At 34.8% G+C, this 25573-nt stretch overlaps 2 protein-coding genes across 2 annotated transcripts in view; one reads left to right on the top strand and one right to left on the bottom strand.

The window, feature by feature from the left end:
• nme7 (NME/NM23 family member 7) overlaps positions 1 to 20621 on the bottom strand; it is a 53069-nt gene extending 32448 nt beyond the window's left edge. The window contains exons 1-7 of the mRNA XM_073852419.1: positions 20351 to 20621; positions 13259 to 13360; positions 13006 to 13172; positions 9680 to 9790; positions 6941 to 6991; positions 6537 to 6744; positions 5922 to 6027 (exon numbers count right to left, since the gene is read on the bottom strand). Of these exons, the coding sequence (XP_073708520.1) occupies positions 5922 to 6027; positions 6537 to 6744; positions 6941 to 6991; positions 9680 to 9790; positions 13006 to 13172; positions 13259 to 13360; positions 20351 to 20353 (748 nt within the window). The 5' untranslated portion in view covers positions 20354 to 20621. The remainder of the gene's footprint in view (positions 1 to 5921; positions 6028 to 6536; positions 6745 to 6940; positions 6992 to 9679; positions 9791 to 13005; positions 13173 to 13258; positions 13361 to 20350) is intronic.
• A 38-nt stretch (positions 20622 to 20659) lies between these two features.
• Positions 20660 to 24678, top strand: LOC141347408 (homocysteine S-methyltransferase YbgG). Its single transcript, XM_073852417.1, has 8 exons — positions 20660 to 20991; positions 21060 to 21127; positions 22257 to 22429; positions 22538 to 22641; positions 22723 to 22884; positions 23045 to 23250; positions 24348 to 24421; positions 24526 to 24678. Exons 1-8 carry the CDS (start codon positions 20920 to 20922, stop codon positions 24585 to 24587), a joined length of 921 nt encoding a protein of 306 aa, XP_073708518.1. The 5' UTR covers positions 20660 to 20919; the 3' UTR covers positions 24588 to 24678.
• Positions 24679 to 25573: the final 895 nt, after the last annotated feature.

Here is a 25573-nt window from a genome sequence, read left to right on the forward strand (position 1 = left end):
AATGCAGACTCCTTAACAGCTTTCAAGCGACTGCTGAAAACCCATCTTTTTCGACACTATGTGACTCAATAAAAAAATAAAAAAATTTCTCCTCTCTTTCTTGATCTTCTCTTTCTAGCCTGCACTCTTCTAACAACGCCTGATATATGGTATTTTTGAGCACTTCCTATGTTGATCTGCCTCACTTGTTGTATTCCCAATTGTAAGTCGCTTTGGATAAAAGCGTTGGCTAAATGAATAAATGTAAAATGTAAATGTAATAATAAGAAACAGTATTTGAGCACCAAATAAGAATGATTTCTGAAGAATCCTGTGAGACTAAAGACTGGAATAATGGCTGCTTAAAAATCAGATTCACCATAACAGAGATAGATTACCATTTATTAAAGTAGAAAACAGTTATTTTACATTTTAATAAGACTTCATAATATTACCATTTACTATACGTTTAAAATATTTATGTGTACTATATGTATAATTTTTTTTTACCAACCCCAAACTTTTGAACTAGAGTATACAAGAGGGTTGGAAATTAGGGCTTGTGGAAAACATGCCACCAAAATGAATAAAAATTCCCCATAAATTCAAGACAAAGGGGCAAAAAATGCCCCTGCACAATTAAACAATTCATTATGTCTGGCGTGAAATGTGAAAATTAATGAAAAGTGTAAATTCGCGGAATTACATCCATATTCGATCACACTGCATCAGATTGCAGTGTGAGCAATCTTTTACATGCTGTTTTGTGCTGCGTTGAGCAAGCCAATAGTCAGAATGAAGCTATACATAAATCACGTTTACAAACGAAGTATTTGATGGTATTTGTGGCATCAAATACATACAGAATGAAAAGTGTGCACAAATGGAAAAAAAAACACTGTATATAACGTCGTTTTAGTGTTTGTAAAAAGTGCTTTTAATGCCGTTTTGCTTGCCACAGGACGCTGTAAAAAACACCGTTCTGATTGCACAAAATTGTGCATTATTCATATACATTAAAGTCCCCATGAAATCAAGATGAAAGTTTTTTGGTTTTGGTTTTTTGTGAATATGTTAGCCTTAAAGGAACACTCCACTTTTTTTGGAAAATTTCATTCTCCAACTCCCCCCCGAGTTAGTAAGTTGAGTTTTACCCTTTTGAAATCCATTCAGCCGTTCTCCTGTTGTGGCGATATCACTTTTAGCATAGCTTAGCATAGATCATTGAATCCTATTAGACCAATATAGCATTGCGTTCAAAAATGACCAACGAGTTTTGATTTTTGTCCTATTTAAAACTTAAAGTAGTTATATTGTGTACTAAGACTGGTGATTTTCTAGGCTGATAAGATTAGGAACTACTCTCCCATCCTGGTGTAATAGTCAAGGAAGTTTGCTGCCATAATATGGACGCAGCAGGCGCAGTAATAACTAGCAGCACCTGAAATTAGTTCCCAGCTAGGTAACTTCCAATGTGACCGGCACTAAGTTTGTGTAATTACGGTTGTTGCAGCTGGTAAATTGTTAGTGGTTAGTGGCTGGATTTACCTGTGTGCGATTAGCCATGGTTATGTGCATTGTAAAGGGCTGTGATAATAAGTCGAAGACATACTCTACTAACATGTTTCATAGAATTCCCACGAAAACGAAGCAATTCCAATGAATGAATCAATGGCTGGCTGCTCTGAACATAGATCTCAAAACACCAATAGAAACGATGAAGAAATGGCGTGCTTGCTCAGAGCATTTTGGACCAGATGACTATTTGGACAGTTTTACCGGTACTACAGCACAGCGTCTAAAGGACATGGCCATCCCAACAATCTTACAGACAGGACATCGAGGAGCATCGCCCATGGCTGTAAGTGTAACATGACTAATTGCTATTGTTGTTCTTGGCTAACCTTACCTGTAATATTACTGCGCCTGCTTCGGCCATGTTATGGCAGCAAACTTCCTTGACTATTACGCCAGAATTGGAGTGTAGTTCCTAATCTTATCGGCCTAGAAAATCATAGCTTTACATTTTCCGCCGGTCTTAGTACACAATATAACTACAGAGGCATGGGCGACATTAGGTTGGGGGGGGGGGGGGGCTATTCAGAATTTGTATGAAACTTTCGTTTTTTGGCACATACACGCTGATATGTTTTAGGAGTGACATTTGCATATTTACGATGGGTTCATTCTCGAAATAACGGTGAAGCAATAGACGGGACAAAAATATATTTTCCCCTTCTCCCAAAACAACTTTCTGTTTCAGCTATAAAATAGTTCAGATTTGTGTAATGGCAAAGTGTTTATATTAGTTTCGTTTTTTTATTTAGCTAATTTAGAAAAAAAGGTTTGGAGCATTTTTTACTCGTTAAATATACGTTTTTTTGTTTGTTTTTTAACGAACAGCGCCCAGCGGAAGACTGATCATAGACTGTTTGATCAGTTTGCCTTCTCAAATCATCACGACTTGCCTAAAATAAAATCTGTAGATATAAAACAGTTCATGTATAAAACAATGTTAGTTTAAACGTTAAAGATAAATGTGCACTATTAGGCACATAGTTTGTGCAGAAAGTGGAAGCTAAAGCTTGCAGGACATAGAGGCGCCAGCGCGATCACTTGCATTTTTTCAGTGGAAGCAATTTAAAATTATCCATCATTTTTGCTCTCAAGGTACGAGTAATACATCAAAAAACGTTACAGTTTTTATAAAATATTTTTACAGTTACGTTTTTATAAAATAAAGAAAACAAAAATTATGCGCTTTCTGCCGTCTCGTTCTTGAACAGGAGCGCTTAACAAAATGAAGCGAAATGCATGCCTCACAAACATAATAAATATATTTATAGAAAGCTTTAAATTATTACTTGACAAAATAAAACAAATCGAAGACGATTCAATTCGAGACGATTCGATTCAATGATGTATGCTAAGCTATGCTAAAAGTGATATCACTAGAAAAGGAGAACGGCTGAATGGATTTCAAAACAGTAAAACTCAACTTATTAACTCGGGGGGATTTGGAGAATGAGTCTACTTCCAAAAAAAAGTGGAGTGTTCCTTTAAGGTTATCTCTATAAGCTAGTGTGCTCCAAAAAATGACAAAATTCACATTTACATATATAAGCATTCAAAATTTACAGTCTCTCACTTCCGCTAATGTAATTCAACGGTTTTGATGACATCACCCTGCACTTCAGCTTCTCATTAAACTTTCTGTCCAATCAAATGCTCTCTAGAATCCGAAAGCATCCCGCCCCCTGCACTATAAATAGATGTTTAAGCAGTGGCTAAGATCGGGGTTTTGTTCCCAGTGTTAGTATTTTCTGTATGGTGACTGGCATGTAGTGCACAATGTAGGTGTTAGGGAAGGATTCAAACAGTGTAAATATGCTTTCGACTGGGGCAAATGAGGTCTGGTTTCGCATTGTGTCATGCAAACCACGGCAGCGTGACAGTCTAGAGTCTAAAGTCGGAGATGCGACAGATACACAACCTCAGCATGATTATGATCACTATTTCGTTTAGAGTTTCATATTGAATCTAAGGGGTTATCTATTAGACTGTGGCTGTCATAAGCTGTCAAATGTGGCTTTACCAAGCTCAACGGCTCTGGTCCAAGCAGATTATAAACAAAACGCTATTGGCTATTTTAAAAAGGGGGCAGACTGCACAATATGTCCTGTGCTGTCTTCCTGTTACAGCTGAAATTGCGTCACTACATAAAATAATGCTGCGTGTTTCAGGGCACTTCAGTGGACCTTTAAGTTGTACCTTGCAGTTTTATGACATGTCGTTAAATACTGTAACTGTTGTCATTTTAATGACATAACATCTCATTATAACAATGTAATTGAGCAGAAAAAATAATATGCGTGTGGCAGCACACATACATACAAATACGGCATTTTGTATGTAAACGCGATTTATCTGTAGTGTAATTCTGACCCTCTCGGCTTGCCATAATAAATATTGCCCCTTAATTGAAAAGTTCATTTCTGACCCTGGTATACAAAAACATGCACAGTATATTGTGCATGCTTTTAGTTTGTAGCAATGCTGCTGCTAAAATTCTTAGTACTCTGGACAAAATTGACATGGGTGGGTAATGACGGCCTTGCTGAGAAATGGAAAACATACAATCACACAATCCAATTTTACGCAATGTAACATTTCACATGGTGAGACTATAGTTTAGAGTGAAAATACAGTTGAGAGATGTGAACAACATGCTATTGTAGTCTATAATCCAGAAGTAATGTTACAACACAAGGTGAACCGAGCCACATGACTATCCTGAACAAATCAACAGAGCAGTTGCCGCATAATCTGTCTAATTACAGTCATGTAGCCGCTCTCTCGGCAGGGACTTTCATTACTGGCTATTTTTATTTACTGCTTTTGCAAACCTGGTGGGCTCTAGACCTCCAATCAAAAGGTAATCAGGCCTGCAATCCTCTTTAAATCACTGGTTGCTAGCACTTTTGCTGGAGGTCTAAAGAGCAATTGCACTGCAGGAGGTTGTTAGCCGGAATATGAGTGTGGGTGTGAGATTGAATGGAAAATTTGGTGACTAATAGAGAGTTTACACAATGCTAACAGGTGAAATGATTGATGAAACATTTCTGAATGTTGCTGAACTTTATTTTGATGGGACTGTGAGCTCAGAAGCTCAGAACTGCTTTAAACAAATAATTCTGAAATCATTGCAAATTGATTCTAACAAATCAAATGTATATTCTGAGAAAACTCCAATGTTTGCTGACCTTAGATGCATTTAAACCTGCTGTATTAAGACACTTTAAAATACCATATGACCTGCTTTTTTAAATCAACAGATGATGTCTTGTCAAAACAGCTAAGCATGTATTTTTGTGTTTGTGACTGATTGGGCAGTCTGTTGTTGGGGCTCTGTGTGTTTATGTGTAACATTCCCTCTAGGTTAATCAGCCCACAGCAATGTACAAAACCAACTTAGGGCCTGCTTAGTCCACGGCCATTATGTGAAATATCTACCTCAGCCCTATCGAGAGGATTTGAGATTTCACAGGTCAGTGCCCTGGCGGCATGCTCCATGAACAGGGATCAGGAGACGGATTTGGACAAATCCGGAGTGAAGGCTTGGTTAAGAGTACGCACTGACTTTGGGGGTTTTATACTCATCAACATATAGCAAGTAAAACAGCACTAGGCCAGGAGGGAAAGAAGACAGTTACGCAAGGAGAAGACAATCACGACTAGCACCTTCGCTGAGAACTGGGTTTCCAGCAAATCCACCACTTTTGGTTCACTTTGTTTTTTTGAAAGTAGTTTTTAAAATTCTCCATTGTTCTGGTTATAATTTACTTGAAGTCTTTTCAAAAGACCACTTTTTAAAAGCAAACGGTAATTAATCCCCACTGAACATAACTTAAACTTTATAAACATGAATATAAACAGTCTAATATGTCTGGATTCAATCAGATGTACTGAACAGAAAGTGTTGTTTGCATGCCTGTCATTGACAAATGTCTTCATTCCAACCTTGAGTGAGCAATTTGCTCTGTAGCGACAGGCCACAACAAAACAGCCATAACTATGGCTTCTGAGCAAGTTTGGCACTCACATACTAGCGCAATGTGAAAATAGTAACTTGTTAATATAGAGGCTAAAGCAAACATGTGCTTTCATTTACGAAGTGAAACAGATTGTGTGGTGAGGTTTTTAGTCAGGATAAGCAGAACTCCTAGATCAGCATGAGTGTGTAACTGGGACAGGAATGATGGGGTATGACATACCAGGAGTGTCATAGTCCTTACTGATGATAATGTGTACTTATAAACAGAGATGGGTTAATAATACACTACTAACAGCACATTAGAAATAGCAAATAATTAACTATGCTATATCTATAATAGGTTATTTTAAAAAACGCCTGATTAGACATGGCGATTATATCATTATACCTTCTGAGATGGCATGAGGTTTGATGATACAGCAGGTGCAGTCAGAGTACTTGGCTGTGTTGGAGGGACCGTGACCAGTAGTGGAAGGGAAGAAGAACTCCAACTCCTATATGGGTATAATTAAAAACACACCAGTCATTTCCTTTGCTGTTATTAGCATATGTGACCCTGGACCACAAAACCAGTCATAAGGGTCAATTTTTATGAACTGATACACTTTCTATTGATGTATGGTTGGTTAGGATTGGGCAATATTTGGCTGAGATACAACTATTTGAAAATCTGCAATCTGAGGGTGCAAAAAAATCTAAATATTGAGAAAATCAACTTTAAAGTTGTCCCAATGAAGCTCTTAGCAATGCATATTACTAATCAAAAATTAAGTTTTGATATATTTACAGTAGGAAATTTGCAAAATATCTTCATGAAACATGATTTTTACTTAATATCCTAATGATTTTTGGCATAAAAGAAAAATTGATCATTTTGACCCATACAATGTATTGGTGGTCATTGCTACAAATATAGGTCCAGGGTCACATATTAATGGAAAAATCTGATCAACAGAAGATTGTGGGATAGATTAACTGCTATCGACAGTTGCTTTTTTGTTACCCGTGCAGCAGATGCCAATGAGTCTGATCCATGTCCTGCGTTCTTAGTGCCATCGGTACCAAACTGGCCTCTGAGACTATTCGCCGCATCTTTTTGTGCAACACCAGAATCAGTCGGGCCTAAAACTTTTCTCCAGGTTGAAACTGCCTCATCCCCCATCACCTCCATAGCAATCATGGGTCCAGAGCTCACAAACTGCACCAAATTACTGTTGTTGAAAAAGACAACTGGGTTTAGTGATACAGTATTTAGCTATTGTGGTCATGATTGAATTTGCAGTTTAAAACACGCAGTGTCATGCAAAGTCATGGCAAAGTCACTCAGTGTTGGCAGTTCAGGTGTCAGAGTCTCCTTCAAAAGCAGCCCTTACATATAAGTCAATCATTGACTCAGGAAAGACTCACTTGAAAAAAGACTTTGACTGATGTTCCGTGTAAAAGTCCGCTGCTTGCTTCCTGTAAGAAAGCCATAAAAGTACACAGGGTTAATAAGTGAACTCCAAACCCCACCATTTCTTGGCTGTCTTCTATAGTGAAAAGGTTTCATCTTCATACCTTTTTTGTAATTCTGTTATTGATTCATTTGATGACGTGTCAGCTAGTTCAACACATGAGATATGTTTAACACAACTTCAACTTCTTCATTTTCTGACAAGGACTGTCTCTGTCAATGAACAGCTGCTTGCTACTTTGAGGAAAGGTTAAAGCAGCAAAACCTGACCAGGCTAAAACAACTTTTTCTATCAGAGAAACTCTCCATGTCAGCATATTGCAAGAGGAAAAGGAAAGATTAACCCTCAGCATTTTCCATTCTCTAAAAAATGTGGCACTAAACCACATGTATAGTGACATACAGACAAAAACGTATACTTTAAATTCAGAGTAGCCATTTCTGGGAAAAACATAAACATTAATTTACTGTGAAATGTTAAGCTTGATTGGGTGTCTACAAATATACAAAGACTTCCAAAAGACTTCAAAATGTTATTCCTTCTCATACCATCATACAAATTAAAGAAACATAAGCTATTATGGCTGACACAAGATTTTCTGACTTACCTTGAATATTTTTTTTTTATGTTGCAGTTTGGGCCTGCTAACTAAAATTAAAACTATTACACTATTAAAAACTATTAAAAATATTTTTAGGAATTGTAAAGAAGCTGAAATAAAATATACATTACAAATACTGAAACTAAAATAAATTAAAGCTATATGGAATACAAAAACGACAAAAAAGCACATAACAAAATTATTAAATTTGAAAAAATAATTAATGAAAACTATTTTACAAAATTAAATAAATACGATTCTATAACAGTATATACACTACCAGTCAAAAGTTTTTGAACAGTAAGAGTTTTTGTTTTTTAAAGTCTCTTCTGCTCACCAAGCCTGCATTTATAAGATCCAAAGTAAAGCAAAAACAGTAAAATTTTGAAATATTTTTACTATTTAAAATAGCAGTTTTCTATAAGAAAAAAAAAATAAAATTTATTCCTGTGATTTCAAAGCAGATTTTTTAGCATCATTAGTCACATGGTCTGTAATATTCTAATATTCTGATTACAAAATAACAAATAACATTTATTATCATTATTTTGTTGAAAACAGCTGAGTAGAACTTCTTTGATGAATAGAAAGTATCATTACTTTGTTTTATGATCACTTTTGATTAATTTAAAGCATCACTGCTAAATAAAAGTATAAATTGCTATAATTTATTATGGTTTAGTGTATAATGTTACAAAAGCTTTTTATTTCACATAAATGCTGATCTTTAGATCATTCTATTCATCAAAAAATCCTGGAAAAAAAATGGTTTTAAATATTAATAAAAAATAATACTAAATTAAACAGCAAATCAGCATTTTAGAATGATTTCTAAAGGATCCTGTGACACTAAAGACTGGAGTAATGATGCTGAAAATTTAGCTTTATTCACAGAAATAAATTCTACTTTAAAATACTTATTCACTTATTTTAAATAGTAAAAATATTTCACAATTTTACTGTTTTTGAGAGAGACTTCTTTAAAAAACATTACAAATCTTTCTGTTCAAAAACTTTTGACTGGTAGTGTAAATAATACTAAAATATCACTGCATTTAAATATTTATTATGGCATTTACATATCAAATGCACTAAAATAATCACAACTGATGTACAGACTTTATAACATTAAAATTCCACCCAATAATTTTTAATGTGAGTGAACCAAAAACACATTTAGCTCATTTTAGCCTTAGTTTAAATGACTTTAATATTGTATTTTAAAGCTCCCTGCTCTGCTTGGCTCATGCTGGATGGCGCTTTTTATTACCCACATTTGTAGTTATGAACACTCAAGGTCACAAAGCCTCACCTGAATATGTCCTCAGATTTACTCTTAACAACCCTCTAATCTGAAGGTCAAATCCAGTGGAGCAATCTTGTCTGATTTGCGCAAGGGCACAATTTTTCTTGAGGAAAATTGTGACTTCAGTAACTCTCTACTTCTCACTGAACACACAGTCTTTGTGATAGCAGCCCAGATCTCTAAGTTTTAATCTACTAGAGTTTTCACAAACCATACACTGACCTTTACAAAATAGGCCAAAGAAATAATGTCTGCAACTGCAACTTTAAACACGGCCTCTTTTCTCGAACACTCTCCCTTCTCACTACCTCAGTTAATAATTGCTGCATTGTGCTGTGAATATAATCCATTCCTGGTACTGTGCAAAGGCAGCTACTAATGAGATGCTCTGCTCTTTGCAAGTATTACATTGTAAAGTGTTTCTGAATACAGAACACAGAGTGTGGAACATTTTTATCTTTCATTCCTGACTTAATCTGTGTGTGCTAAAAATGGTCACGGGCTCAGAGAAGAACTAGTGTATGCCAGTGATACACAGGTTACCGTATAAAGCAAGCAGTGCATGATTTTTGCTGTGATATACTTTTTTCCCCTGAAGACATTCTAAGAATTCACTCTTGGGTTACTTTAAAACGGAAACATATCATTAGCATAATTAGTCTTAAACTGCTTTAAGAAAGACTTCCTGAGGCCTTTCTTTGTATTTACTTACAATTTAGCTGGAGGACTGCTGCCAAAATCATTATTCCTTAACAAGACAGTTTATTAAAACATAAATGGCTTACCATGTGAGCTTGGTCATTTTGGCTTTGGTGACAATAAGGTTGGCATCATAAATCATCTGAATAATGTCGCCAACTTTTGTGACAGCGTCTGGCTTAATCATAGCCAAAGTCCTAAACAAGACACAAAACATAAAGTGTAAGCACAAAAAGCAAATCAGAAAGTAAGACAAAATACCACAGATTAACAAAAGTAGCAACTCTTAGATATAGAATGTAACATATAAAACACAGCAAATGGCAATTACTTGAAGCACAGAGCGACAACCTCTGCTGTCAGACTTGAGAACCATATTAATAAGTCACTGAAAATCAAACAAGATTTTCATATTTTTTCAAATTTATTCAAATCTAATCTTTGAAATTCTATTTAAAATGTACCCTAAGCATTAGATAACGTTGCTGTCACAGTACTAGATACGAGGCTCTGACTAACAACAGCAGGCATTTGAGTATCCAGTTCAAATTTACTTTGAAGAGTGCATATTGCCTTGAGTCTGTCCCTCTGTAATCTTTCCCAAATTTATATTCAAGGCACATCACCATAAATCTCAAAGGAGCAGTGGGAAATAGTGTGAATGATATAAGAGATGAAAGGGAAGAGTTGACTCATTAAATCAGCAATCATTGTTCAGTGATTTTTACTAGTAGGGGACGCAGCAGCTCATCTTCACTTTATGAAAATTGTATTAGCAGGTGTTTGAAGAGGAGGGACCACAGGGAAAAAAAAAAACAGAAAAAGGTTACTAATGACTTTTTCTTGTGACATACAATAAGCTATTCATCACACTGAATGAAGAAGATGATTAAAAATTTCTTCTGATGATCTGGTGAATAGTTCAACCAAAAATGTGCCAAACTTCACCTTGTTCCAAACCTGTACTAATTACTTTTATCATTCATGAATTGAAGTGATCTGGTTCAGTTCTGGTTCAGTGAGTGAGAAACTGAATGATATTTTGAAGAATGCTGCTAAAGAGTTGCTGGTAGCCATTGACTTCCATGGTATGGAAAAAAGTCAATGGCTACTAGTACGGCGGCGTTTTAGTGCCACGTTAAAAAAACAAACAAAAAAAAAACATTAAAAAAAACGTTAAAACGTTAAAAAAAAACATAAAAATTACAAGAATAAATTTATATATGTTTTGAGAATAAATTTAAAATGTTTTGAGGATAAAGCCAAAATGTTGAAAACAAAGTCAAAATGTTTAGAGAATAAAGTCGAAATGTTTTGAGAATAAAGTCGACATGTTTTGAGGATAAAGTCGAAATTATGAGAATAAAGTCGAAATGTTAAGAATAAAGTCAAAATGTTGAGAAGAAAGTTGAAATTATGAATAAGAATAAAGTTGAAATGTTTCCAGAACAAAGTCAAAATTTTGAATATAAAGTCAAAATGTTTTGACAATAAAGTTGAAATTACGAGAATAAAGTTGAAATGTTTTGAGAATAAAGTCGAAAATACGGGAATAAAGTTGAAATGTTTCGAAAAAAAGTTGAAATTATGAGAATAAAGTCAAAATGATTCAAGAAAAAATGTTTTGAGGATAAAGTCGAAATATTTTGATAATAAAGACTAAATTACGAAAATAAAGTCTAAATGTTTTGAGAATAAAGTAGAAATTACGAGAATAAAGTTGAAATGTTTTGTGAATAAAGTCTAAATGTTTTGAGAATAAAGTCAAAATATTTCGAGAATAAAGTAGAAATGTTTTGTGAATAAAGTCTAAATGTTTTGAGAATAAAGTTAAAATTATTAGAATAAAGTCAAAATGATTCAATATTAAATTAAAAATGTTTTGAGGATAAAGTCAAAATATTTTGAGAATAAAAACTAAATTACGTGAATAAAGTCTAAATGTTTCGAGAATAAAGTCGAAATTGCTAGAATTAAATGATAGCAATTAAAGTAATTATATTTTAAAAGTATATCCTGTGCATGCAAATGCCCCATATTGGAAGCACCGGAAGAAGTTGCCAGACCACGAGAATTTATTTTAATATATTTGTGATTATTAGCAGAAATCATATCATGTGTTATACTCACAGGGACAGCATGCTTGGAAATAATATTTCACATCCTTGATTGCATATATTAGGCCTATTTATAGTGCACCAGCCGCCCAATAATAGCAATAAGCTTTGTGCTTTTGGTACTTTTAATAAGAAACAAAGTCTCAGCCTTCAAAATCTGTCGGTTTTAAAGCGAAATACAAACAATGTGTCTTGCAATAATGTGCTTTCCACGTTCTTTAATGTGGTGGGACAGATTGCTGTATTCATGTGAATGAATTCGATTACAATGAGACTTTATTCTCATAATTTCGATTTTATTGTCGTAGATATTTTGACTTTATTCTTGTAATTTTGAATTAATTCTTGAAACACTGACTTTATTCTCATAATTTTGACTTTATTGTTGTAAATATTTGGACTTTATTCTCGTAATTTTGACTTTATTCTCAAAACATTTTGACTTAATTCTCATAATTTTGATTTTATAGTCGTAAATATTTTAACTTTATTTTCGGAATTTTGACTTTATTCTCGAAACACTTCGACTTTATTCTCATAATTTAGATTTTATTGTCGTAAACATTTCGACTTTATTCTCAGAATTTTGACTTTGTCTTAAATATTTAAACTTTATTCTCAAAATATTTAGAATTTATTCTCATAATTCCGATTTTATTCTCGTAATATTTCGACTTAAATCTCGTAATCTGACAAAAATCAGATTATCAAAAATCTAAATATTAAAAAAAATCTTTTGTGTTCAACAGAAAAAAGAAGCACATACAACTTGAAATGGAACAACTTGACGGTGAGTAAATGATGAGTAAGTTTTGGATAAACTATCCCTTTAACAGCTTAATGGAAAGTAAGATTATCAGTAAATGATGATGACTAAAATGTAGGCCTTTTGTTACACAAACTACTGCATAGCTTCAAAAGATTAGCATATAGTTCATATATTGTATTGATGAGTTTTATTTCAACATTTATTTGTGTGTGAGAACATATCATATGATAGCATGTAGACCGGAAGCGAAGTGATAGAGAGAGGGGGACGGGATTGGGAAAGGTCCATGAGCCAGGGCTCGAACTCTTCCCATGAGGCTATTGGCGCTGACGTAAACTTTTCTTTTAAAGGGATAATGGGAATCTGTCATCATTTACTCCACCTCATGATGATCCAAACCTGTTTGGATTTCTTGCTTTGTGAAAAATGAAAGAAGATATTTGTCTTTTTTGTATTGTGCAGAAGAAAGTCATACACATTTGGAAAGAAACATTCTGCCTCAGCAGTGGTGTTCAGGAATACATACCTCTCCTTCTTACTGCCCAGTTTGTTGGCTGTGTATTGATCCCCATAACCTATGAGGTTTAGCTGACGGGAAAAGATGTTTACTCGGTTGCCAACAAACAGATCCTCGGGATGAAGCTCCTCAAACTTGGTCCTGCGTAGGAAGGTGCGCTGGTTCTTCATATCAAACTATACAAGAGAAACATACATGTGAATGGACAAATCTCAAAACATAGCTAGAAGCCAGGGTCTGAAATTTGAGTACTGGAATGCACCATCTCCACGGAGCCATCTTTGGGGTAGTAGAGCAGCTGGTATCGTCGCAGGAGAGCAGCGCTGGGGTCATACCACTCAGCCAGAAAGGCAAAGCGCTCATCCTGTGCATAACACAACACACACAACAAAACACACAGTCAAGCTAGGAACGGCAGGGGAATGTCACTGATCTGACCCTCATGCTTGGACAGGGAGTCACAACAGCCGTGCTCTGACCCTCAACATGGACAGGCAGCTGGGCCTGGTAACATGCTGAGTCAGAGGGTCGACCTTGAATCAGTCCTTTGATCCCCTAGGAAAACTTTGCTGCAAATGGGGAGCCATTATCCAGCTGCTGGAGCAGCTCCTGAAACAGTGCACCACACACTTGTGCAAACATTAGGGCTGCACAAATATAGAAACTATCAATATGATAGCTAACATATTTTAAATTCACAGAGTTTTCATAAGCGGGACAACCCGGAAATTATGTGTGAAGGCCTGTGATAAGGAGGGGCCTTTATGTTATTGCCTACTCCTGAGGCCTGATGGGATAGTATGGAATAAAAGTCATGTTCCAGATTTTTCTAGATTGGCCTTTATATTTATACTACAAAAAAATAATGAAAAAACAAAACAATGTTCTAAGTGATAAAGTGACATGTCCAGTCATGTTTGCAAAAGTGCACTTCATTGCCCCTTTCACACAGTAATACCAGTTAATTGCTGTAAAATTACTGGAAAGACTCACAAAAATACAAAATACAAAAATGTTCTGTTCACGCAGGCAATGACATCCTTTTTTACCAGTAAAGCACCGTTCACACATCACTTTCAAAATACCGGCAAATTCTGATACATCAACTGGAAATGATCTCTAAACGGCTGTGCTTCCCAGTGTTATTTTTGTAAACATGGAGGGGTTACGTGGCCAGTTTTTCTTGATTTGTTTTTATTTTTGTGTTAAACGTTCACATTCATGCAGTTGCTTTTGGCCAAGAGTCTGTCGCTTTGACTGTTGAGTAAAAGTCTACCGTGGAGCTCACCTCAGTGCGGACTTGTCAGAAGTGCGCATCGAGGGAGCACAGCAGCCGCAAAGGGGGCGCTCATGAGCACCCTTTTGTACACAAAAATGATGAACGGGACACGCTATGGTCTCATAAACTTAACGGACACATGCACAGACGGCCATTTTAAGTCTGCAAAACCACAAGTGCACATGAAGTGTGCCATTTGAGACAGGCGGTGCATTCCAAACAGGATATATCGTCCTCCTAAGGGCACTTCGGAGTAAAAACAATCATGGCCGCCATATTGAAGGGTTGTTCCAAACCGAAGTACTCAAAACAGGCCACTTTTCAAAAGACCCTTCGGAATGAAGGATTTCGAAGGGTACAATGCATACTTCGACCCATGATTCTTTGTGCAGATTCTTCACATGATGATGGCACCTCCATGGGCACATGATAATACACCTAGGGATGGGTATCGTTAAGGTTTTAACGGTATTACTACTTCTATCGATACCACTTATCGATTCGGTACTTTAACGGTACTCTTATCGGTACTTTTTGTTGTGTTTTTAATTAAAAAACTGAAACAAATTGAGAACAGAAATAACAACACAATGTAAAATAATTATCTATAGCTTAGCAAACACAAATGTTTGAGCAAATATCTGTTACACAAACAAAACCAATGATTGTAAAACAAATAAACACAATTTTCTTGTAATTGAATATACAATGATTTAACTACAAATTAATTTTTAGGTAAGCTTTGCTCTATAATTTCTTAGCATAGTTTATTATTATTTATCTATTTGTAAAAGCAGTACTTTAAAGGCATTTTAATGTTTAATAGCTCTGTGTACTGCGGAACAGACTACATTTGGTGCATGAGATAGCAAATAACGGCAGTGCAGGCGAATAACGAATATTATCGCAAATTACAAAAGGCTGGTCAGGTAAAATATGCTAGGTTATGTTTATTTAGCAATAATAAATAGGACATTTATTTTTTTAATTTCTCCAGTACCGGCAGCAGAACCGTTAACGTCAGAGCTTATCGATACTTCTGTCTTTTGTAATTTGGCACCGGGACCGATAAAGTACCGGGTTTCGGTACCCATCCCTAAATACACCCTTAAACCCTTCGAAGCTCTTACTCCAGAGGGTAAACCCTTTGAAGGGATTAGGGCATAGGGATGAGCCCTTCTGAATGGAACGCAGGAAGGTCCATCGGCGACTTCAAACCGAACTACACAGAGCGGAATAAATGCGTCACTGCCTTACGTCAGCACATTCTGAAGATGTACATGCTCATACCGGTAATCTTCATTCCGCATTCAGACACAGCATAATACTGGTAATATACTGGTAATGTTACAACTTCTCATACTGCTAAATTGCCAGAACAATTTACCAGTAATTTTGAAAAGGTTCTGTTCACACATGATCTCTTAATGGTAATTTATTGGTAAAGGCTGTATGTGTGAAAGGGGTTCATATTGTTGGAATTTTACACTACTTGCACTATTTTATACTACAGAATGGCATAGAATAGCACATGTGAATTAGGAAGGCACCTCTGCTGACTAAACCTAAAATAATTTAGTCAACACAACATTATAATACAGTATATACTTTATATATATATATGGCCCATTCTACAGAATTAGTGCAAAATGCTGTCTCACAACCAAAAAACACATTTAAAAAGCACTTAAATATATACATTTTTTTTAACTTAGACGTTTACTAAGATCTTTGCATTATCTATTGAAACCATCATATAAAATCATCATTTAGTGGGTACTTTCAATTGGGAGGTGGCTGTCCCAAAAACCCTAACCCCTAAATTTTAATTTATGAAAATGATATTGAAATTATTTTTGCTTTTTATTCCATTGTTGTTTTTAAAAATATCTTTTAGATTTTTCTTAAAGTGAAGTTCAGAAAAAATATTTATTTTATATTTTATTTTATAAACTATGAAACTTTATGTAAAAAATGTTGCGCATTGTTTACTGTATAATTAAACTAATGAGTCATTAAGTTTGAAATCAGTATGATCAACTTTTTGCCTTTTGCAAAGAAAAATTGGACTTAAAATACAACAAATCTCATAAATCACACTTGAAATATTGTTAAAACTGTAACTGTTATTAATTTACCACTGAAAATTATTTAATAAAATAGAAAAATATATATATTTACAAGGAAGATCTACACAAAATCTTAATAGGTCAGTGTAACCCTTCTTATTAAAATTATATATTTCAGGAGTTACAAATTTGGGGAGAGGACAAATGTTTCAAATCTTTCTGAAAATAAAATATGAGAATTAACTGCACAATTACTAGAAATGTGTACCTTGGATATTATACAATTTGCACACATACACAATTTTCTCTAGATGTTTCCAACTCTCACTTTGAACCAGTTCTGTAGAATAGCCCATGTACTGCACAACCCTAAAAAATTTCAAAAGCAGGAACCTCAGGATATTGCCATTTTCATCACAGCCAACATTCCATGAGTACAGCGCTTGTTGAAAACAAAGTATGTAATAAGTTATGAAAACGGACTGCATCTAAATCTTTCTGATTGTTGTTTTACTACTAAGTGGCTGATTTCACCTTGACACCAACTCAGAGGTGCCCTTGAACAAAACATGGAGAGCAAACATGTTGGTGAGATCTGTTCAATGCAGATCGCCATCTTGTGGGTGAAATTCATAGCAACAGACTGCGATTCAGGGCCATATACAGTAGCTGAGCCCATGAGCAGCATAATGATGCATAGTCATAGTCTCTGTTGATCAGTGGACATCAAAGTCAAGCAAGTAACTGATTCATTAATATTCATAATAACTGACATAATAACTGCCAGATAATCATCATCAGCATATATTAGAATGGCAGTGCTTTAATCTTGCATTTCTAGGCACTATGCCATCCATCCTCCAGGCCGCATGCTCGCTAATTCATAGAGGCAAGATGTCAACACTGAGCCCAAACATGGCATCACATTATCCTAACTAATTTAACGACAGATCATTAGTGCATTTGCAACATAATGCGAATGCTTTCTCATTCATCAAACTGTACAGACTCAGTGAGAATCCCTTTAATGTAATTGAGCTATCTTGAATCTAACAGGGCCTCTTCCCCCAAACAAGAGCTATTTTTACCCCTCAGTCAGCTGGGACAGAGATAATATTGACAAAGAACAGCCTTCTTTGTACAAATACGCTCAGGCACAGGTATGAAAAGCCATAAATTACATCTGGAGGCTCTATTTAGTGTCATATTAGGATTTCCACAGTTAAGTTTTGTGCCAAAGCTAAAAGTTCCAGGTGCTGTACTGACACCAGTAGTTATTATCACCTCTCATATGAGGCCTTATGAGAGTCAGCAAGAAATAAAAATAAATGTGAAGACTGCCAAAATATTTGTTTTGCAAAATCAATTTTCCCATTTTTGTTTTTTGTAAAAATGTACACTACCAGTCAAAGGTTTTTGAACAGTAAGATTTTTAATGTTTTTAAAAAGAAAGAATTTTCTGCTCACCAAGCCTGCATTTATTTGATCCAAAATACAGCAAAAACAGTACTTTTTTTAAATATTTTGTATATTTAAATGTTTTCTATTTGAATATATTTTACAATGTAATTTATTCCTGTGATTTGAAAGCTGAATTTTTAGAATCATTACCTCAGTCACATGATCCTTCAATAATCATTCTAATATTCTGATTTGCTGCTCAAAACATATTTTATTATTATTATTATTATTATTTTAAAAACTGCTGAGTAGAATTTTTTCAGATTTCTTTGATGAATAGAACGTTTACATAAACAGCATTTATTTGAAATAGAAATCTTTTCTGACATTATAAATGTCTTTATCATCACTTCTGAAGAATGAAAACATCCTTGATAAATAAAAGTATTCATTTCTATACTTTCTTTCTCCCCCCAAAAACTCCAAGCTTTTGGTATAGTGTATAAGGTTACAAATGTGTTTTTATTTCAGATAAATGCTGATCTTTCTATTCAAAGAATCCTAAACTGTTCAACTGTTTTAAATATTGATTATTGGTGAAGAAATATTTCTTAAACAGCAAAATCAGTATTTTATTATTTTTATGTGACACTGAAGAATGGAGTGATGATGCTGAAAATGTATACATTTATAATAAATAATAAACCTAAATTACATTTATGTTTAAAATATAAACAAAATATATTCAAATAGAAAGCAGTTATTTTAAATAATAAAAATATTTCACAATATTGCTGTATTTTGGATCAAATAAATGTAGGCTTGGCGATCAAAAGAGAATTCTTTTGCAAACTTTTAAACGCTTACTGTTCAGAAACATTTGACTGCTAGTGTATGGTAAAGCAATGATAAATTATAAAATATAATATGTATTTTATGTTATGTGATGTGACTTCTCTAAATGTTTTCTGAAAAAAAGCCTCTATGTTTTTGCTTAAAAAAAATCAACAGGCTAAGAAAAAAAATCTTGTCCCACTGACAGATATTCACCTACTTTTGACAGAAAGCATAAACTCACATTTTGAAACATTTTATTCTGAAAACAAGACTTATTATCTAAAGTCAATATGCTTCTCAAGTAAATCTATCTTGATTTAATAGTGTTTAGATATTTCTGGTGGAAAACGAGAGAAAAATACAAATAGAGTAATAAAAATTAATCCTTAAAAAAAAAAAAAAAAGAAACAACTGATATATTAAAACACTAGCCTACTTTTTCATTTGGTTTATTGGCATTTTTCCAGTCTGAAAGACTATGTTTCAGCGGGTAGGCACCCCCTACAGCACATGAGGGACAGCTTTGTGCAAAATGAGAGCTATATTTCCACATTCTGCCTGGGGCCAAAGTTACCTGAGGACATCTGTAAGTCTAAGAAGAAATTTGGAAAACTTTCCTCCAATATTAGCACCACAAAGTGCTACCTTTCTGTTCTATTAAAGGGAAAGCCTCATGTATATCCGTTTTTTTTATCTGAATGGAATGAAAGGCTTTGAGGGTCCGCCAGGCTCTAAATAAATGAAAATTCCAGCACAACAAAATCACAAACTCCTAGTTAATGATCCTGGCCAGATGGAACTGGAAATAGCTGGGCTTATCTGCCACCTCTTAACACTTTGAAAAATAGGGCTTTCCTCTCAGGGCCCTTCGTGGAAGCCGAGACTTTCTCAGACACCTGCTGTTGCCCTATGCTATCACTGCAAACATTTCATGCTGTCCTCAAGGAGATGGATCAATGTACACTACTTAAGGAGACAGAATGTGAATTGGAAAATAAACATAGTGTAGGAGTACAACCGAGCAAGTAGATGATGGCGAAAGTATCTTGTTACCCACAGAATAACAAGGTTTAGATTGTTGTGCAAATGACACTAGGAAAGCAGATTATTCCACCAGCTTCTGACTGAACTGGATCTGTAACTTCAATGAATTTCAGAGGAAAATACCATCCTCCATCTTCAGTGTGATGTTGTATAGCCTGAAGCCAGACAACTTGAAGCCAGTTTTCAAACACAGTTGGAAAACAGTTAAAAAGCTTACTAAAACCTGCCAAAACTAACGTTACATTCAGTCTGTGAAACAAAGACTAGAGCTTTCGTTTGAAAACTTTTTCCTCAAAGAAGGCAAATGCTGACATCTGGCGGATCAAATTAAACCACTCAGTGCGTCAAGACAGTTTTTAGTTATTAGTTTACAAACTATACCGCTACACAACTGTTTATCTTTGTAAATAATTATAAATAGTCTTATTTTAACTAAGATTTAAATAGCAAAGATTCGTGTTCACTTGCTATGACACTTGTGTCACTCTTTAACGTTAACAGTTTGCGATGTTTAGTTACATGATATTTTACATTTAATGCACACAACGCATATATTCTCAATGGTTTATGTGACTTGTGTTTCTTTCATTTAAAAATATTAACATATTGTTTAAAAACAAACGACTTCCGCCAAAACCACAACAAACATGCAATATCTCATCAGGTAAGTCCTTTATTAACGTTACTCATATCTCAAGACTGAAAAATATACTCTTTCACTTACCATGTCTGAATTGTTTAAAGGAAGGAAATATTTGTTGATTGTTGTTTAACGGACGGTTGATTGTCTTCCTTTAGCCTCGCTGTTAAGTCTCATCACCATAGCAACAACATCAAACGGGCTACCGCCAAATAAAATAACAAACCATAACGTTACCTAATGTGCAGTCGTAACTATACAACGTAGTGTTTTAACATTCAGCTAATTTTGATTTTTAAAGTCTGGTGAGTAAATAGACGTTTAGGGAGCCGCTTAAACGATTCTGTAACCCGGAAATAGTAATTTCTGACCTTTACCGCCAACTGTCTCTCGCACATGGGTTTGTTATGCTGTGGACTTTGACTAGTTTTGCTTCAGTATTATGCAGAGCTTCTCCACCGAAACGTTAAGCGATTGGCTACAGTTTAACATCCTTCTAAATGTAACTAACGCTATAAGATAAAAAGTTGCAAATATTTGACAGTATAAGACAAAGGTCTTTTAATATTTTGCTAGGACGTTATATATAACTATATATAACGTTAGTTGAAGTTTATACTTGAAAGGCTTGTCCACAAACCACAGCAGTTAAAATGGACACCAGTCCATTTATTTTAGATGGAGGTCTAGCAACAGAGCTTGAAGCAAGTGGATTTCAGTTACAGGTAGATATTATTACACTGACTTATTGTCTACAATCACAAGTTTAATCACGCATATATTGTATTTGCAGGGAGATCCACTATGGAGTGCAAGAATTTTGCATACAAACCCACAGGCCATTAAGGATGTACATTACAGGTAATTACAAGCTTCATTGTGTTCTGTAGTTGGGTTGTCAAGCAATACCTGAAATCTGATATGCTAATATATTTGTAAACATTTATTTGAATAATTGCTGTATATTGCATTATTACTTCAGTATTCAGTGTCACACGATCCTTCAGAAATCATCCTACTATGCTGATCTGTTATCAGTGTTGGAAACAGTTGTCCAGTTGTAATATTTTATTGGAACCTGTGATACTTTTTTCATGGTTCTTTGATGAATAAAAATTTCAAAGAACAGCATTTCTTTAAAATAGAAAACTTTTCTAACAATATAAGCTTCCATTTAAAGATTTAGGTCAGTAAAAAAGTTTTTTTAAAGAGAAATTGATACTTTATTTATTTAATCAGAGAAAAAGTGATAGTGAAGACTTAATTTGCTAGAAAAGATTTCTATTTTGAATAAATGCTGTTATTTTAAACGTTTAATTTATCAAAGAATCTTGAAAAAAGTATCAGAGGTTGCAAACAAATATTTGAAAAATATTTTGACAGCACTTTTCCAACATTGATAATAAATTAGCATATTAGAATAATTTCTGAAGGATCATGTGACACTTAAGACTGGAGTAACGGCTGATGGAAATTCAGCCTTGTGTCACAGAAATAACTTATATTTTAAAGAATATTACAATAGAAACCATTATTTTATATTGTAAAAACATTTCAAGATATTACTGTTTTTTTTTCTGTATTTCTGATCAAATAAATGCAGCCTTGAGCGTGATAGACTAACAAACAAATGTGCATGATCTCCTAAGTTGAGTCCTTTATTACTTATATCTCAAGAGTGAAAAAATATATGCTACAGATATACCAGTGCTACTTAAGACTGGTTTTGTGGTTCATGGTCACAAATCAAAAATGATATCTAGTATCTGAATCTTTTTTGTTTTGACTGTATAATAAATCTAATAAATGTAGATTCAAAACATCTTAATGACTCCAAACTTTGTTTTGAATGTACATTTACATTTTCCTCTCAAACATGCATCTAAATGTTATAATTTTCTAACCTAAAATCTGTCATTTGGTATTTCTGTGTATTTCTGTTCTATGACAAGAATATTTGATGAATGATTAATTTGACTTGTTTTAATAGATATCTTCAAAGCGGTTCTGATGTTATAACAACAGCCACATATCAGGCCAGCATTGAGGGATTTGTGAAATATCTTGGACTCCAGCCTGAGGAAGCTCAGCAGATGATAATGTCAGGCGTTCAACTGGCAAAAGAGACAGTCTGTGAGTTCATGTCTAACTCACCCGAATTAGGTGCGTGCAAGTCTCACTAAATCATTCATTTTATCTAGTTTCTGGAGAAACTGTAGAGACATCAGCTACAATCTAATCTAAAATATATAAAAATATATCTCCCAAAAGACAGAAGACAGCCTGTGGTTGCAGGCTCAGTGGGTCCTTATGGGGCATTTTTACATGATGGATCAGAGTACACAGGAGCTTATGAGGACACAATGACAATGGAGGTAATGCAGGATGAAGTTCTCTGTCCACCCAAGCCGCCACCACATAAGAATTTCAAGTGCATGTTTTCTCTTTCGTCTTAGGAGTTGAAAGACTGGCATCGTCCACAGATCCAGTGCTTAGTAAAAGCCGGAGCTGATCTTGTTGCCATGGAGACCATTCCGGGTCTCAAAGAGGCGGAGGCTTTGGTGGAAGTACTCAGAGAATTTCCAGAAGCCAAAGCCTGGCTATCCTTTTCTTGTAAGGTGATTGATATTAATGGATATGCTTTCCCAGAATTACATACACATTTCATGATCTCTGATGACAAATTTCACTCATAAAACACTTGCAACTGTGTATGCTCTGATTTAAAAAAAAAAAAACGAGTTAAACGTTATAATAAATGCAGTTCATGTGTTTCAGGACAGTCATAATATTTCAAGTGGGAGAAGATTTTCTGAGGCAGTTCAGGTGGCTTGTAGGTCCTCACAGCTGATGGCTGTGGGGGTGAACTGCTGTCCCGCTCCCCTGGTGAAACCACTTCTAGAGTCAGCCAAGTCACACAAAAAGGCAGACTTGAGCTGGGTGATCTATCCTAACAGTGGAGAAGAATGGGACCCCAAGACGGGGTAAGGTTAATCAATAAAAAGTTGGAATTGCCGTTGATTATTGTGGGGAAAAACAAGCAATTATATTTGATTGTTTTATCCCAGAAATATTCCCTGTTTTAGATCATTGCTGTTTGCTCCATCTCTACATTTTCTTTTAGAAAAAAGTTTTATCTTCCAATTCTGACTTTATTTCTTGCCATTGTGAGTTTATATCACGCAATTTTGAGAAAAAAATAATTATTAGAAAAATGTCAGAATTGCAAGATGTACTTGAAAATGTTTTTATCTTGCAATTCTGACTTTATTTTTTGCGATTGTGAGTTTATATCACACAATTTTATAAGAGAATAAAATAATTACTAGAAAAATGTCAGAATTGCAAGATATAAACTTGAAATGTTTTTATCTTACAATTCTGACTTTATTTCCCGCAATTATGAGTTTATATCATGCAATTCTGACTATACCTTGCAATTGCAAGATGAACTTGAGGAAAAAAGTTGAGTTTATATCTTGCAATTCTAACATTTAACTAGCAACTGTGAGTTTATCACACAATTCTGAGAAAAAAGTTATAAAACAATATACATTTGAGAAAAGTTTCAAAAACTCTCAATTGCGAGTTTATATCAAGCAATTCTGGGATTAAAAAAAAATTAAGAATTGTGAGAAATTTATCTCAATTCTGAGAAAAAGTTTGAATTCCTAGAACAAAGTGAGAATTGCGAGATATAAACTTGAGAAAAAAGTTTTTATGCAATTAAGTTTATATCATGCAAAAGGTTTGCAAGATAAAAAGTTGCAATTACCTTTTTTACATTTTTTTTTATTTAGTGGCAGAAACGGGCTTCCATAGATAAGTTGTATTCAATTGTAAAAATATTTTACATTATTGCAGTTTTATAAATGCAGCCTTGGTGAGCATAGAAGACTTGAAAAATGGTAGTGTAAATAAAAGGAATTCATCATAATCCAATAATCACAAATGACTGCAAAAGTCATGGAAACTGATTGGTAAAACATGTGGGAACCCTAAACGTATTTACTTGACCATAATTGACACAATTCGTCTCAATAGTTTCATTGTGTAAGTGGCTGTTCTGTGGCCATTTCAGATGGAAAACCAAGAAACGGACATCATTTGCCAAACTAAGTCTTGACTGGAAAGAACAAGGGGCTTTGTGGATCGGTTGGTATTGTTTTGTGCCGTTAAATAAGCTTTACTGTAAACATACACGATGACTTGTTCTTTCCTGACATGCTGACTCACGGAGAGCTGATTTCTGTCAACAGGTGGCTGCTGTCGTGTTAGTCCTGCTGATATCACTGAGCTGAAACAGCAACTACATGTATAGCTGTGAGTCGATTCTGAAATAACACAGTGATGTGTAAGAAGGTGTATAAATATTTTATTTATAAATAAAAATAACCACCACACTAGATTTACATGAGTATGAGATTTGTGATAACTCGAACTTGTTGCCGTGTTAAAGGAAAAACAAATCACAATTCACATGACATGGAAGCAATCATGCAATCTTAGCTCACAGCGTTTCACAAAGAATGTGATTGTAATCCCAGCGATTTACAATAAGATGGCGCCATCTTATTAGAATACAGGTCCTTTTCAAAAAATTAGCATATTGTGATAAAGTTAATTATTTTCTGTAATGTACTGATAAACATTAGACTTTCATATATTTTAGATTCATTACACACAACTGAAGTAGTTCACGATTTTTTTTGTTTTAATACTGATGATTTTGGCATACAGCTCATGAAAACCCAAAATTCCTATATCAAAAAATTAGCATATCATGAAAAGGTTCTATTAGCTATAACAGCTATTAACCTAATCATCTGAATCAACTAATTAGCTCTAAACACCTGCAAAAGATTCCTGAGGCTTTTAAAAACTCCCAGCCTGGTTCATTACTCAAAACCGCAATCATGGGTAAGACTGCCGACCTGACTGCTGTCCAGAAGGCCATCATTGACACCCTCAAGCAAGAGGGTAAGACACAGAAAGAAATTTCTGAACGAATAGGCTGTTCCCAGAGTGCTGTATCAAGGCACCTCAGTGGGAAGGAAAAAGTATGGCAGAAAACGCTGCACAACGAGAAGAGGTGACCGGACCCTGAGGAAGATTGTGGAGAAGGACTGATTCCAGACCTTGGGGGACCTGCGGAAGCAGTGGACTGAGTCTGGAGTAGAAACATCCAGAGCCACCGTGTATAGGCGCCAGGTCAAGCCACTTTTGAACCAGAAACAGCGGCAGAAGCGCCTGACCTGGGCTACAGAGAAGCAGCACTGGACTGTTGCTCAGTGGTCCAAAGTATTT

The sequence above is a fragment of the Garra rufa genome, chromosome 12 (genome assembly GCF_049309525.1).
Source record: "Garra rufa chromosome 12, GarRuf1.0, whole genome shotgun sequence".
Classification (NCBI taxonomy): domain Eukaryota; kingdom Metazoa; phylum Chordata; class Actinopteri; order Cypriniformes; family Cyprinidae; genus Garra; species Garra rufa.

What these genes read in the sequence shown, in the direction of transcription:
- LOC141347408 (XM_073852417.1), top strand. Translation starts at nt 20,920, where the DNA reads ATGGACACCAGTCCATTTATTTTAGATGGAGGTCTAGCAACAGAGCTT. An exon ending in ATTAAGGATGTACATTACAG is followed by an intron (nt 21,128 to 22,256) that starts GTAATTACAAGC and finishes TTGTTTTAATAG; the next exon opens with ATATCTTCAAAGCGGTTCTG. An exon ending in ACAAGGGGCTTTGTGGATCG is followed by an intron (nt 24,422 to 24,525) that starts GTTGGTATTGTT and finishes TTCTGTCAACAG; the next exon opens with GTGGCTGCTGTCGTGTTAGT.